A 15,901-nucleotide genomic window follows, 5' to 3' on the forward strand; every position below is an offset into this window, starting at 1 on the left:
ACGATTTTCTCAACATCAATTGTATACCGCTCAGCCATCACATCTCCCAGCTGCAGAGCCTTAAAATGAAAGGCCAGCCATGCTGGTCTCTTATCTCAAAGCATCTGTCTACCTTCTCTTTCAGTCCAGTTGCCCTACTCTGTGCCGCCTTCAACTCCTTTTTGAGATGGCACTTACTGAAGACATGAATGCCTCAAAATTTTATGCAGTCAAAATGATGCTCTCTTTAAACATCCTTCCTGATGATGCCCACCATTTTGTTGGCTTTTATAGCTGCCTCCACACTTTGAGCAGGAATTAGATGCGAGTTGGTAAGAGCTGAGTCCTCAGCACTGTTCTGACAGTTGAGTGATAAAGCATTCCTTTTGATTTCCAGGGTAAGTGTGAGATGATGCTGCTCTCAAAAGTCCTCTCAGGGCTTAATTTAGATCCATGGCAGCCTTCTACCTCCTTGCAAAATGTGACTTTTCACATGCTCTTATCCTTCCCTTTCTCACTCTGGCTCAAACTCTAGTTCCTCAAAAAATGGTGATGGAGGAACAAAATAATGTAATGCTTCTGCATTTTGTACATCTTCCCTATTTAAACAAGAACAAGCAGAAAGGTCAGAAAGTTTCTTGAATAAACTCTTATTATTTTGAATTGGAGCCAGTCTGACTCCCATGTTAACGTAGACATATTTTATATTGGATTTTTCTTTATTTCTGAAGTTTTATTATGTAGAATTATATGTGAGGAAAATACTGTAATGCATTAGTAAGTAATGTGTGGTTTAGTTAAACGCTGACATGGGTCAGCGTTGCGCCCTTGCCACAGTAAAGGCAAACTGCATGATGGGTTACACTAGGGAGAGCTTAGCCACCAGGCAAAGAGATGCGGTTTCTTTCCAGACACACAGCATTAACAAGCCTGTGTCTGGTTTCTCCTCCTGCACTGCCCAGTACAGGAGAGATGTTAACAAATGGGGAGGACCTAGCAAAGACCTGCTAGGGAAGTTACAGGGCTGCAGGACATGACACGGTCATGGAAAGGGTAGAGGAGCTCGGCTTCCTTTGGCTGGAGAAAAGTCTAACAGGGAATCTAATTGCATCTTTTCACACTCAAAAGAGAGATTAGAGAGAAGATGGAAATAAAGTCTTCTGAGGGGTGCACGCTGAAAGGGCAAGAGGCAGTCATCACTAGGTATGACATGAGAAACTTCTACTGAGGTATGAGGAAAAATACCTTCACTGTGAGACGGATTGAACAACTGGAACAAGTTGTTCAGAAAAACTGGAGGTTTTCAGGGTGTGACTAGATGAACCTCTGAGAAACCGGGTATAACTGTGAAGCTATCCCAGCCTCCTCTAGGTTTGAATAGGTGACACCCTTCCGATGTCAATTTTTTGTTTGATTCTGTATTTGTGACTAGGTAGTGAGGTGTTGCTAAAATGTGTGCATTGTTCTCTTCAGATTTTGGTGTGATCTAACATCTGGCCTGTTCACAAATAGATAATTTTAGCAGGAGATCTTTCCCTGTTGTCCTCTTGGAGAGTAGTATTGGAAAAAGCAGTGACTGTATGTTTTGGGGAGCGTTCATGGGTGGGGCTGTTGTACTCTGGAGACTTCACACTTGGACTCTTCAGAGCCTTTCTGTCCAAAAAGTTTGTTCCAAAATCACCCACCCTTGTTCTAACTCCACCAATGTCACTCATTGCTGAAAACACCAAGCAGTTTTCAAAATCCTAGCCTTTCTTCTCAGGGAGAACTTCAGACCTCTTGATGGGGAGGCAGGGAGGAGTGTTGTCAAACGGTATAAGTTGTTTTAAACAAGGATGCAGGAGGTATCGGTGCCAGTGCCTGTGGCAGCTCTCTTCAGCCCCAGCACAGCTTCCCAGGCGGGTCTGTCTGCGTGGCCATGTAGCAGATCGGATCAGGGCTGCATCTCATTTTTGCCTGCTGTCCCCAGTGCCTTCAGCTTACCTCATGGCTCTAAGTAAACAGTGCTGCTGTTGCGGCAAAGGGAGCAAAGCTTGGTGGGAGCAAGTCGGGGGAGGGGGGTTCGGGGGGGGTGAAGGGTAGGGATTAGACGTGGCTTGAGACTGCTGCAGATGTCCATGCCAGATTACACGTAGTCACGGCATGCTTTCCCAGTGCAGAAACATGTTGAGGCTGTATCTAGCAACCACTGAGACCCTACAGAAGTCTCAGCAGCCGGTACACATAGCCTCAGAAACACCCTGTGTCCAGGAGTGGCCCCAAGGAGACTGTGCTCTGTGTTGCGGTGTTGGCTGCCTCTGCACCACCCTGTCCTTCATGAGTGCTTCATCAGTGCTCCCTGCATGTTAGTTTGGTGTGCAGCCTGAACTATGTTCAAGTTAACATGTCCTACGTGGGTATTTGGTCTTTGGGAACGCTTTGGGCATTAGGCCATTTCCAGGACCTGCTCATCAAGGTAAGTGTGGTCAATGGCTGGTGATGCTCTCCAGCAGCCAGTTGCTTTTGTTAAAAGTGTGCGTTGAGCCCCTTAACAGAGACTTCTCCCTTCTTGCTTAACATATACTTAGTACCAACTAAATATGCATTAGTACCAACTAAATATGCATTAACGTTCTGGATTTAAATAAATAAAGGGTCATCAATTTGTATGATCTACTGCTGTTTCTCTCTGTGTGTATATAGGATGAACAAGAAGCCAACAGACCCATGCCAAACAAAGGAGACCATGGACTAGGAAATGAGAAGTTCAAACCTGTGGTACCTTGGCCTCATGTTGAAGGTGTGGAAGTGGACTTGGAATCCATTCGAAGGAAAAATAAGGCCAAAAATGAACTAAATCATCATGGTGGTGGTAATAACAAACAGCAAAACATCATCCAGAGGCAGTATCTCACATTTAAGCCTCAGACATTTGTTTACCGAGATCCTGTTTTACGACCTGGAGTCCTTGGTAATTTTGAACCCAAAGAGCCTGAGCCTCATGGAGTTGTTGGTGGTCCTGGAGAGGAAGCGAAGCCATACGTTTTAGGACCAGATTACAAAGAATCCATTCAAGCCAGCATTAAAGAGTTTGGGTTTAATATGGTTGCAAGTGATATGATCTCACTAGATCGGAGCGTTAATGACTTGCGTCAAGAAGAGTAAGCAAACTTTTTGTTTTCTTTTAGTTCTCTTTTTATGGGATTTAGTTATTTTCTTTCCATATATCTTAATAGATGCTTAAAATAATACTAATTAGGGCAAATACTTAAAGCTTCTTGTCCTGACAGGCAAGAGTACTGTACTATGCCATATGGTTCCATATATTATTCTTAATGCTGTTGCCATTATTACTTTCATGAATACTTAATCTATATTGATTTATCTCTGAAATCATCTGTTTTAGTGTCTAATTGCATGCATTTGTAATTTCCAGGTCCAGCCACAGTCTTCATTGTCATACCTTCTTTTCTTAATCCATAACTTCTTAAGATACGTCTTTAAGAAAGAATTCTTTTCTTTCTTAGAAATTCCTATACTAGTTATTCAGTTTTGGTTTCGCGCCAGTGCTTTAAAAATTAAAACTAACTAACTAAACAGAGAACAGAAACAAAGAAATATTGTTCCCTTTACATAACTCTGCTTAATTACCTGTATTAAGAGAAATACAGATCTGCCATAGTGATGTTTGGGGTTTGGAGCTGACAGGAGAGTAGTCTTTTGTCATCAAGAAGGAAGCAATCTTAGAAAAAACATTTTTTATTTCCTGGGAGGGTGTCTACTTTGGTGTGGGGAAATTCTGGGAAGTTACTAACATTTGCTCAATGATTACTAATAAGTTTACATAGTCTGTTCTGATCTTTGGTATATGCTGGAGCCAAATTTGCTCTCAGGCTAATCTGCATTTGATATAATTTTCCTTGTTAAATCTCAGCTAAGGACATGTCTCTGAGCAAACTGATTGATTGGCAAGTTTTTTTGGGGTTGTTTTTTTGTTGCTGTTGAGGTGGGGAGGGGTGGTTCTTGGTGGGTGGGTTTTTTTGTTTCTTTGGTTTTTTTGCATTTGGAGGGGGAGGGTATATGAATTTAGATATGGAACGTGGTATGTGCCAGTTTTCACTTCCCCATCATCCCTAGCAATGGAGCATGCCAGTCCCTGGATTGGGTGCCAACCTCTGGGTTGTATGTTTCCAGCTGTGGCAGCTGATCTGTTTGGTTGGTCACTGGCTGGTTACTGAGGCTTTGCTGTGGTCTTTCATAGTGAGTGTTTTTCCATTTTGCAAGGTAGGAGAGAACTGGCCAGCTGTGAGTGATTCATGCCTGTGCATGTACAGCTGCTTGAATTTACTACCCAGTTGTGTACTCACTGAAAGTGAACAAAGTGCACGGAGAACAGCATTTCCCTTCCTGCGTGCCGTATTCCTCGGGTGACTTACTAAAGATTTCCACTTGCTGGCCGTTGGAGGAGAGGACCATGCCTGTCTGCTGCTGGTGGCAAGGAAGCATCGGCTGTCCTGGGGTTCACTTCAGTTTTCTTTCTTCACTGTGGTCAGCAGTTGGACCTCTGTGCTAATGAGACTTTTCTGAAGGGGAAGAAACAATCTGGGTAACCTGTGTAGGTCAGAGTTTTCTTTGTTATAGGAGGTTATTTCCTAGCCATTGCTGCTTCTGCTGAGGCATTTGCAGCCACTGTGGGTGGCCTGTTTTGTAGGAGGCAATGGGACTGAGGACACTCACAAAGAAAATCAATTTCCCTGTCGGATGTCGTGATGAACTGAGTAGAGGGGAGCTGATGCCAGGAGTTCATGTGAGCAGAGCTCACTTTGGCCCTGCCTTCCCTAGAGGGAGGGGGGGAAGGAGGTGGGAGCACACTCCCCTCCTTGCTGTCTGCTCCGTGAGGACAGCAAAGCAGAAATGGCAGCACTGCTGCATGCAGGTGAGACTGGGCTGCTTCTGCCCAGGCCGGTAGCCATATCTTCGGCAGCAGAGCTCAAGTACTCTCTCTCCCCCTCCATTCTTCCCAAGGTGGAGTGCATCAGAGGGCATACGTATCTGCCAAATGGTTCTGTACCTATGGCTTCCTGAAGTATTTTTAGCATAATCTCAGTTTGTCTTTACATCTGTTCTGAAGAAGAGTAATAAATAGAAATTCCCAAACAAGAATTAAATATTTTGCATACTTTGAGGAATAGGAGGGGCAGCCATGTGACTGATCAGAGTAGAAAATATTAATTTTAAAAACATTTCCTCCAAACACATTTGCAGGTAAGTCTTCTGTGGAGGTCTTCTGTGGAGGTCAAAGCCAGGTGCTCAAATCAAACTTAGGTTTTATTATTTCATTTTTTAAGCAAGCAAACAAAACTGCATAAAAACCAATGTGAACAAAAGGCATCTTTCAGACAACTTTATATCAAATATTTTATGTGTTGAATACTTGGGATGCTTACAATTGCCCTGGATGGGTTAAAGGTTTATAGCTTCCATGTGTCTCCTGGGAGCAGCAGACAAGGGAGGAAGCAAGGTCAGACTGGCTGATACTTCAGCATACTCAACTTCCCTGCTCATTCCCTGATACTGGTGAGAAATGCAGCAAAAGGTAGCAGATTGCCTGTTGGACGTGCTGTTTATTTTCCTCCTGCTGATCTGTTTATAAAGTCCAGAAACCATTTTGGTTGATAAGGCTGATCAACTTTCAGTTTTATCCTGCCAAAGAGCAATATGATAATCTTTTTTTGGTTAACAGCATCTTGGCATTGCTAATTGAGGAAGATCATTCAATTAAAGACCGGGTTATTCATTCATAGACATTTAAATCCGGGTAGACCTCACCTCAGCCTTCTCTTCCTTTAAGCGTCAAAATCTTTAAGCGTCACTGTAAGCAGTCAGGTTTGTTCAGTGAAGTATGCCAAATGCTTTCCCAGACAGTCGTAGCTGGAATGAAATAGTGCTGCAAGAACTGTCTCATTCAGCTTAAAAGCCATGTAGCCTTAGAGCTTGTCCCTGCTGCAGGGGAAAGAGGGAAGAAATTGTCAACAAAGGGGGATTCAGTCCTGCTATTAGATTTGACTTTGGAGGTGGACATGTTGCCAAGATGACTTGCCAGCTGCCTTTATTGATTCGGTAGGAACTTTGTTGGTGATTCTGGGCAGTCTCGGCTGCCTTAAAAAGCCTTAATTCCTGCTGTGCCCTGTAGCGAAGAGTAACATTGGATGGCATGTCGAAGTTGTTTGCTGGGTACATCAGAATATTTACGTTTTGCCAGTACTGCATATTCCTGCCTTATGGATTTTAACCAATCTATTTTGAGGCTGAAGCCAAGCACTTCTGGCAGCATACAGCAAGTCATAGGTTTGGTTAAACAAAATCAAGAATGTATGGGGATACATAAAAGTCACTGTGCAAAATGTCAGATATGGCATCATCTCACTGCAGCCTTTCAGCGCTGTGCAGGAGGGCCAGGAGAGCCATAAACTGGGTGTAGGTGAAGCAATACCTGTTTTCCACTTTATTTCTAGTGGCAAAGAAGTAGAGCAGGCTTAGCAGGCCCTGTCCAGAACCTCAGTATACAGTTGCTGGAAGAAGACTTTTACTTAAAACTTGGTTATTTTTACCATTTTTTGATAGTTTTTTATTATCCTGGTAGGTGGCAGCCTTTTAAGAGCAATCATTCATACTGAATTTTACATGTTGTCCCTGCCTCCTAGCGGACCTGTGATAAAACTGATGTTAGCTTTAGGGAAGAAGGATATTAATTTGATTGCTCCCTGGATTTTTTATTAATCTTTTGTGATCAGGAGTCTACACAGAGGTAGAGCTGAAGTAAAAATAGAGTAGTCTCTGGGTGCTTTTGAATTCAAGATAAACACACCGTGCTGGGGAAATAAAAACTGGACCTAGGTTTGAAGATACATGCTGTCACCTAACAAGGTGTGTCCTCTCCAAAAAAAAATCTTAACTGAAGAGAATTTCTGCTAGGGACAACAAGAACTGAATTGTTTTTCCAGAATAATGAACCACTTGTCCAGAGTATTTTAAAATAAAGTGGAATTTTAAAAATACAGCTGTAGTCTGACCAGAGATCATTCTTCTTTACAATCTTGTCTCTAGCTCTGGCCAATAGCATATGCTTGGGAGAAAACATACAAGAACAGACTAAGTTTCATTCCTGGCAACCAGTGGGCTGGGAAACTTGAGCAAAAACTTGCAACAGGATTGTCATGCTTCATGGACCTTTTTCAGTGCACAGGCTTGTTTTTTAAATGCTTTTATACTCCTGGCATTAATGACATCCAGAGTCAGTAACTTTTTCCAGGCTGAAGAACATGGTGTGTATTTCAAGCTCTTCTCCCAGATACTGTCACGTACCACCCTGTGATACAGGAGTATTGGAGAGATCTACATGAAGCTAATACAGAAATGTTTCATATTCCTTCCTTATTATTCCTACCGTTCTATTTGTCCTTTCATTAACCCTGAGCTAAAATGCTTAAAGACCTGTCCATGTTTGACTAAGATTTTTTTTTTTTTTTGAGTGGTAATGTCAAGTGTAGGGTCTATCACAGAGTATACACACTAAGAGGCGTCTCGTACTGCATATACCTTTACTTGCACTTGCAATGAACTCTTCTGCCAGCTCATTTCCTCCGTAGTGTCCCTGAATTATTCTGCAGCTGTTTATAGTCATTTTAATTGCAACTACCAAAAACAGTTTTCATTGTTCAGTAATGACCTGGAAGAGCAGGTGAACAGCTTGGCTTCCAGCACAAAACACTTATGCTGCTACAGTCACAAACTTGCTTAAAAAATTGGAATGAATAGATAGCTTTTACATTTTAGCAGTTGTTATTAGAAGAGATCTTCCATCTTGCCCTGCCATACCCAGCAAAGAACCTTATCAAAGGCTTTGGAATTTCAGTTACTGTATTAATAGGCTCACCCGTGTCCACATACCTTTGGATTTCTTCAAAAGATATGTTTCTGTGGCATGGCTTTCTGGCACAAAAAGCTGTTTTTATGGTTTACTAATTTTGTTATTTATTACTAGCTTCTTTTCAACACAGAAGTCAGACTTAGTGATCTGCAATTCTTTAGCTACCCAGGGCCCTTTTATAAAAATTGGTGTTGTGTTTTCCTCCGTCTATTTGTTTGATAACAAGGCTGGTGTCAGCAACAGCTACAGAACACAATAGTTTGTCAGTTCCTGTTGCATTCTTTTGGAAATACTGGGTTTATTTAAAATTCATGGCAGAAGAATCCATTAGAAGCTATCGTGCAGATGCGTCTGAATTACAAAGTCCCTAAGCTTCAGGTAGCTGAAGATAGGAGCATATAGTGGGAAGTATCGCTATGTGCTTGCCTTGCTTTTGTTCTCTTCCCTGGGTGTCTGGCTAAGAGTTTGACGGAAATTATTTAGCTTTTCTGCTTATGAAGTGGTCTCTTTTCATTTTGATCTCTCATCTGTCATCCCAACAGACTTTCTGGCAGGCATCCTACTTGCGGTGTTTGAAAAAAATATTTCAATAGCAGCTTTTATACTTAAGTAAGCTATTTCTCAAACTTCTTTTTTAACTCTATCTTATTATTTACATTCAGTTTGTCTGAATTGGTGCTTATTTCTGTTTTCTGTGTTTGGATACCACCCTATGCACTTAAAGAATATCTGTCTTACTGCTAACAGCATCTGATTTTTAATCATGCTGGCTTTCCCTGGTTCCTCTGTAGGTTGTTTTTTTTAATAGTTAATGGTAAACATTCTCAGCTTCTCATACAGTGTCTTTGAAAAAGCTCCATTCTACCTGAAAGCATTTTACCCTTAGTTTCTTTTCAATAAGCCAACTCATGTCTTTATAATTCCCCTTTTCAGAAGGAGGCGTCACTAGGCCATCTGTCTTCTAGCACTGGAATTTCAGTGCGTTGTGGCAACAATTAGAGTATGGTTCCTACACAGGTATGTCTTCAGCGGAGCTCCACGCTGTGCTGAGTACTCAAAATGTGCTGCTTCTCTTGTGGGTGCTCTGGTGTTTTGTCCCCTGGGAACACTAACTGCTGATGCCTGAAACAGTAGTCTCTGGAGCATGGTTGGTATTTACTGTGTCCTCTGAGGTGGTGGAAGTTTCCTGCCTGTGTTTTCTGTCTTCTCAGGTGCTTCAGTTCCTCCTACATGTCACAGGTGCTGTCTGAGTCCTGCTTGGGCAGCCACTACTGCTGTGTGGTGGTATCGATGGCTTCCCCTTGTCTTCATGCTAGAAGATCCCTGGCACATTTAAGCTGTAGTAATTTGGTTCTGGTTTATTTTAGAGAAGGCAGTCCCTGGATGAAGTTAATCAATTCCAAAAATTTCACCAGGTACTAATGAATTCAGAACATGCTGCTCTATACCATTTTCTCATCCAGGCACTGAAGCACTGCTGCTTTTTTTTCTTTTTCTTTATTTTTCTTGCCATTGCCTGGAAATTTGGTAAATCCAGGTATTTTCTCCCTCTTTCCATCTGGAAAAAATAAAGACATAAACTGTCCATGTCCATACCCTCTCAGCCCCATGACGGAGGAGAGTATGAGGTGCTGAATCAGTCCTTGGGCCAGACCTCTGTTGTGCTTCTTTCAACCTGTTTTATTACTTCCCATGGTGTAGCTAAAGATAGCCACGGCAAAGCAGGCACAGTGCTGGCTGGAGGGGCTCTGGCATTTGGAGCTGTGGGTAAAAGCCTGACTGGAAAGACCTGCTGCAAAATCAGGCCTCCAGTTCAATGGGTTTAAAATAGAGACGTAAGTGAAATGATTGTCACTCTTAGAAGTCCAGCTGCATGAAATCTGTGGTCAATTGTCATATCACATCAATGAAAAATGCTCTTTCTTATGTTCTCATGGAAGACTCTAGTTCTGCTGCATGACTATCTGAGCAGATATATAAGTTGTATAATAATCTCAGTATGTTTTAAAAAATTAATATAAAACCCAGTGTTAAATGTTGTCATTGTGTGTTGGCCTCCTTCTGACAAGTCAGAGTCAAACTGCATTTTGCTTTTTAAGTCATTATCCTAAATGGATCCTTGCAGGACATAGTCTTATGATTTTTATTCCCAGTGGCTGTTGTTAATAGCTGGTTTGATGCAGGGAAAGATAGTAATTTGGAGTTGGAAGCTTTTTCAGGGTCAGGATGAAGGATGTGCCCTTGGTAAAACCATGTTGGCTCTTCCCAGACACCTTCTTTGTGCACTTAGAAATGGCTTTCACCTTCTGTCAATTTTGCAGGGGCAGAGATTAGGCTGGCTGGCCATAGTTCCCTGGATCTTCCTGCTTGACGGTGGGCATGGCATTTGTCTTTGTCAGTCCTCAGGAACCACGATCAGGTGCCACGACCTTGTAAAAATGGTTGAGCATGACCTCATAATGTCATCACAAGCTCCCTCAGCACCCTCCGGTGTGGCCCATTCAGTCCCATGGACTTGTGTTGTGTTTACTGCGTTTGCTGTGATGTGTCCAGTGATGTGGTCCCTGACCCAACCTTCCTTTATGGTGGATATTCCTTCATTCTGCAAACTTTGCCACTACACACCCAGACGGGGGAGGTATGACAGCAAACCTTGCAAGTGAAGACTGAGGGAAATCAGGTGTTGGGTGTCTCACTTTTTTCAGTGTCCTTTGACACCAAATTGCATCTCATTCAGCAGTAAACCTGTGTTTTCTTTAGTGTTCCTTTTGCCTACAAGCTCTTCTCATTGCCCTTCCCATCTCATGGTTCTCAACTTCACTGGAGCTTTGCCTTTATTTGTCTCTGCAAGTGCTCAGGCAGTATTTCTGTACTCCTTCTAGGTAGCCAGTCCATGCATCTACCTTCCCTACTCTTCCCTTTTGCATTGGAGCTCCTTCAGGAGTTCTTGGTGCAGCCAGCTGGGCTTTCTGCTGTGCCTGTTTGACTTACTGCATGTGGGGATGGGCTGTTCATGCATTTTGGGGAGGTTGTGCTCAAAGAAGCCATTCCTGGGACACTTTTAGCAAAGTAACACCTGAAATCTTGAACTTCTCATGGCAGATGTTAGCAAACATTTAAGTAATGGTTCCTCTGTTGGAAGAAATCAAAAAGAGACAGAAAACTGTCTGACGGACAAAACGGCTGATGACTATGGGTGTTGAGCTGTGACAGTAAGCTGTCTGGTGTATGGCTCATTTCAAGAGCTACATCTGGTTATACAAGACCAAAGCAATGTGAGTTGTTCCAAAGAAACTGTGTTCAGTATTTCTAAAAAATACATATCTACAATGCATTAGTTGCAGAATCTTTGTAGTGTCTTTTATCTCAAAACCACTAAGCAGCAATGCAGGTTTTCCTTTATGAAGTTTGCTTTCTTAGTAGAAGACTCCAGTCTGCCTCTGCCATTTCCATTGGTATATTTTGTTGGGCTCGAGTCATGCTGATTGCCTTTGGGTTGGAATTTAAGTCGACTTGGGATTGAAATTTAAGTCAAGAAGCATTTTCTTGAAGTATGTTGTAAGAGATCTCTGTGAAACTCCTTATCTGTCCTATTTACTAACTTATATTACGGTAGAGCCCTTAAGCCAGGGATGTTCACACAGTTGATCAGATTTCATGCCAGGGTAATTAACTGTTGGCTGCAAGAAAGGATCAGTGCTCAACATGCCTTGGTCAGGCTTGATACGCTGCTGTTATCCAACCCACACACGACTTGCTTACAAATTGTTCTCACTGACCCAGAGGGTTTTAGTCTTATGACTATTTAAGCTACTTTTTTTTTTTTGACAGCTTCTTTTGACAAATGTTGCAGGAATTTTATTCTGAGTAGTTTGACAGGGAGAGGAAGCATCATGACTCTCTGTGAATGTTTATGGCATGAGACAAATAAATCTCTTAGTGGATTTTTTTTTCAATATGTCATTAGATAACTGCTGTCTGATCACCAGCGTGAGCCAGAATTTCAGCTGCATCGCCCACACACATCTATCAGTCTGATCATGGCAAAATAAATATTTTTAAGTGTTTTTTCCTTCCACGGATTATCCAGTTTGACTTTTCCTTTTTAATGACATTATTGCTGTTACAAGGCATGTCCCCTGGGCCATGCAAATTTGTACTTGAATAATTGGATCTGTTATCATGGGTCACCTTTTTACTTCAAACAGAACAACTGGCAATTAGCTTTTGTTGAAAAACCTGGAAGAGTAACTCTTCCTTGCTTGAGTACAATGCTCCTTGTGTATAGAAATGTATTTTTGGACAACTGTTTTTGCAGTTTGCAACATTTTATAAAACAAATCAAAAGGGAATGAGAAAGGGAATTAAAAATTGTACATTGTTTTGAAGGGTGTTTTATTTATTTATTTATTTTTAGTTTTAGAACAAGCAGAGGAGGGATTTCTTGCCGAAAATAAAGACTTCTGACTTGACTTAAAAATACACACATGCAGAGCTGTTAGTAAAGGTATTGTTCCTGTCATAGTTTGGTGGTGACAGCTTGGACTCTTTGGTTGGTCCAAGTGCTATTTAAAAATATCAAACTGTATAGAAAAATTTTGGTGCTGGACTTGAGTCAAAAAAATGCAGAAATCTTTAATTGTAAACAGTTACTCAGGGTATAAATTAAGGCAGTTGAATTTTGGCTATGCATTAGAAATGGATGGTTTTCTTGCTCTGGACAAATAATGTGATTTTAATATATTTTCTTACAGTAAGTAGTTGGTTGTCTGGTCAGTCTTGTTGTAGCTAAGGAGAATTGAATAGAAAAGCTCTAGAGTGGAGCCTTATTTCTTCAGGAATGTGATTAGTTCCTTAATTATAGCACTGTGCAAATTACATATTTGATACTGTTATATGAAGAATTTCAGTAATTACTGTTGGTATCTGTGTCATCGGAAATGGAGCATTAGGGACTTGGTTTCATTTCACATGGCACCTTGGGAAAATCTTTTATTCAAGTGTCACATAGTACACTGGAACTGTAACCAAGAAAACTAATTTTATAGTATGCGCATAAATCTTTGTGCACCCCTATGAGAGCTGGGGTTGAGAATCAGGTGAATTATAGTCGTCACACTGAATCAGGAAGGCTGGCTTTCTACTGCAGCTTATCAGCTGCCTTACTGCTGGCAAGACTCCTGGAGGAAAAAAAATGTGTTTAAAGTGGAATTAGCCATGTATTGTCAGAGCATCTCCTTGTGGTCAGGAAAGATTTGAATTCCAGGCATTGGCCTTAAAGCAAAACCAAGCATTTTCTGTTAATGTTTCAGGTCCCAGTAGTGAAAACTATAGTGAAGATGGATCCTGTGTCTCTTTAGTGTTGGATGCTAGCATTTCAGATTTTAAGTCTCAACAAAGAAAAAGTTCACCCAAAGAGTACAAAGAAGTTGACAGAGGCACCAGGTGTGTTACTTGTAGTTGGATTTAATTACCTCAGTGTGTGTGCACATCTGAAATAAGAAGATCAAGCTCTGAACAGGACATCTTACCCAGCAAAAATGTATAGTGCAGTGTCTCAAGTATATTTAAATTCTGCCTTGACTTCAGACGAACAGGCAGAGAAAAGTCTGAGAGGTTTCCTGCAGCTGCTTGTGTAACCCTCCAGCTGCTGTCTTGCATCATAGAAATTTTGGGGCAAATAGAGGAAGAATTCTGTCAAATAAGTTGTAATCTGAATGTGAGACTAAAAAATTAAATAAACTTCTTATGCTCTGTCTTGTTCCTGTTAACCAGAACTTACTGTGGTAAAGCATTTAAATAAACTTGGATGATGTAATTCAGTCCAGCTCAGCATGGGCAGGAACTTCAAGGTTTAGTATCTGATGAGGAAGGCATGGTAGAAACGAAGTATTTCTGTGGGACTAAGCCCACTGCTCCAAGCTTCTTTCTAGCCTTTTGTTTATCAGGTAAAACCTATCGGTGTTTGATAAATGCAAAATTATGCACAGCCTAGACTTCTCTGAGCTGTATATAAGCAAAGGGATCAAGCCGTCACTTCCTAAACTAGTGCCCACCTCAACAGAGAAATGACGAGACCTGCTGCATGCAGCGTGTTGTAGCTTCTTATCAGTGTTTTCTGAGGACACAGCTGACGCACAGCGATGTCCCATGCTGGTGCTGAGTGATCCGCTTGCCCCATCTCCTCCCTGCAGTAGTGCACAGTGTGCCGTGGTGCTGCAGAAGGACTGGAGGTGTGCTGGGAGGTAGGTACTGCCCACTTGAAACCAAAACAGGAAAGAAGAGGGCTTTGGCTCCATCTCTCTGTAAGGTGGCTTCCCCATCCCCAAGGAAGGGGATTTACTGTAGCCACCTAGCTGCCCCAGCTCTCCTGCCCTATGGTGTTTATTGCTTCAACTTTTTCAGTATTGGGCAAGTGATAACTGTGGGCAAGCATCTTGTGATTAAAAGAAAAATGCAAAGTTTATTCCTTTAGTTTTCCTATTAGCCAGGTCTCTGTGCAAACCTTGCCCAGAGTTTGGATTGTGGCCCTTTCAGAGGTATGATAGGGTATGTATAATAGGAGATGTAGCTTGTGCTTCCAGGGGCACTAATAACAAAATTATAATTATATAATATATTTTCATATTATATATACTATTATAATTATGTAATCAGTCATATAGGCTACTACAGGAATGGAAACTAACATAGCTTTTAGGTATTGTAAAAATAGAAAATGCTGTTTCAGCATAGGTTTAAGCTGTTAGGTAGTGTGTAGTAGAGATTTTACTGCTGTCTGCTGAAGGCAAATAAAAAAAAATTACTCTGCTTATCAAACTGTCCTTTTTGGTTTGTCATTTCACTTCTCTTCCAGAACCCCTGTTTTGTAAGTTGACTACTTTAATCTTATATTGATGTTGATGATGCATGAAAATACCCTAAAAGGCTTCATAGGTAGCAAATCCAGTATTAACATTAGATTTAGTTAGTCTTACCTTAACAACAAAATGCCCAGTTCTCTGTCTACTCTGGGCTTAGGCAATGTTCCCTCTGGCTTGCAGGCACCAGGCAACCGCTCTCAGCTAGGACTTTGGTGGTCTCAATCACACAGATGAGCAAACTATTGAAGATGTTTTGTGAGAGAAACTCATCCATCTTCCTAGGGGGTAGATGCAGTTTACTACAGTAATCATTATAAATTTATGATTTAAAATAACGAGCAGCCCTGAACTCAGTATCAAAGTATGTAAACAGCACGCTGTGTGCTGAACCACTGTCTCCTCCTAAGGTAAGAACAGGGATTACTGGAAAAGGAAGCTGCAAATGGAAACAGAGCCCCTGATATTTTTGGGCTTTGCTGGTGCTAGACTTTCTCAAAGAGTGAGAAAAATTCATACGCTATAAAGCAATTATCAGTAGTGATAATTGATTTCACTATGAATGTCATACCAATTTAAATAAACATGAAATAAGATACAATTTAGAATAGTGAACAGTTTTATTAATGGAGAGGAGAGATTCCATTATTTTTATGTCATTTACAATTTCAGGGTAAGTGCTAAATTGAGACCTTCAGCTTTGTAGTGATTCAGAGCTCTCAGCTTGAAACTGCTGGAGCTGTTACAAGAATGCGACGGCAGCTGCTTGTCTCGAAGGAATCTGTGCTGCTACATTTTGGTCTGTGCTCACAAGTACAGTGCTTTAAAATGCAGAGAGGGGACTGAATGTGCCTTTGGTAAGCACAGGTGCTGGTTAGATAGTCCCATTACGGGCCCAATACCGCTCACTTTTTTCTGGAGCTTAGCTGCTGGTATGCTGGGGAAGTAGGAATTCAGGGTGACGTGAGAAGTACTTCTGCTGGCTCCAAATCTTGCCCTCTTAAGTATTTATCTGATTGGGGTTTACCATTAAATTGTCTTCGAGGTGCTGTCTTGTTCCCTTCTTGCATTTTTGCTTGATGGCTGAATCACTCTTTCAAGAGAAGCAGCCTCTAGCCTTGACTTATTTTAGCCTAAGGAGACTTCAGCCTAC

The 15,901-nt window shown here is 41.5% G+C and overlaps 1 protein-coding gene across 2 annotated transcripts in view; it reads left to right on the top strand.

Moving 5' to 3' along the window:
* GALNT7 (polypeptide N-acetylgalactosaminyltransferase 7) overlaps nucleotides 1–15,901 on the top strand; it is a 75,334-nt gene that overhangs the window by 29,088 nt on the left and 30,345 nt on the right. For both annotated transcript variants that reach the window (XM_037389769.1, XM_037389761.1), the window contains exon 2: nucleotides 2,662–3,119. In XM_037389769.1, the coding sequence (XP_037245666.1) occupies nucleotides 2,662–3,119 (458 nt within the window). The remainder of the gene's footprint in view (nucleotides 1–2,661; nucleotides 3,120–15,901) is intronic.

The sequence above is a fragment of the Falco rusticolus genome, chromosome 1 (genome assembly GCF_015220075.1).
Source record: "Falco rusticolus isolate bFalRus1 chromosome 1, bFalRus1.pri, whole genome shotgun sequence".
NCBI classification, from domain to species: domain Eukaryota; kingdom Metazoa; phylum Chordata; class Aves; order Falconiformes; family Falconidae; genus Falco; species Falco rusticolus.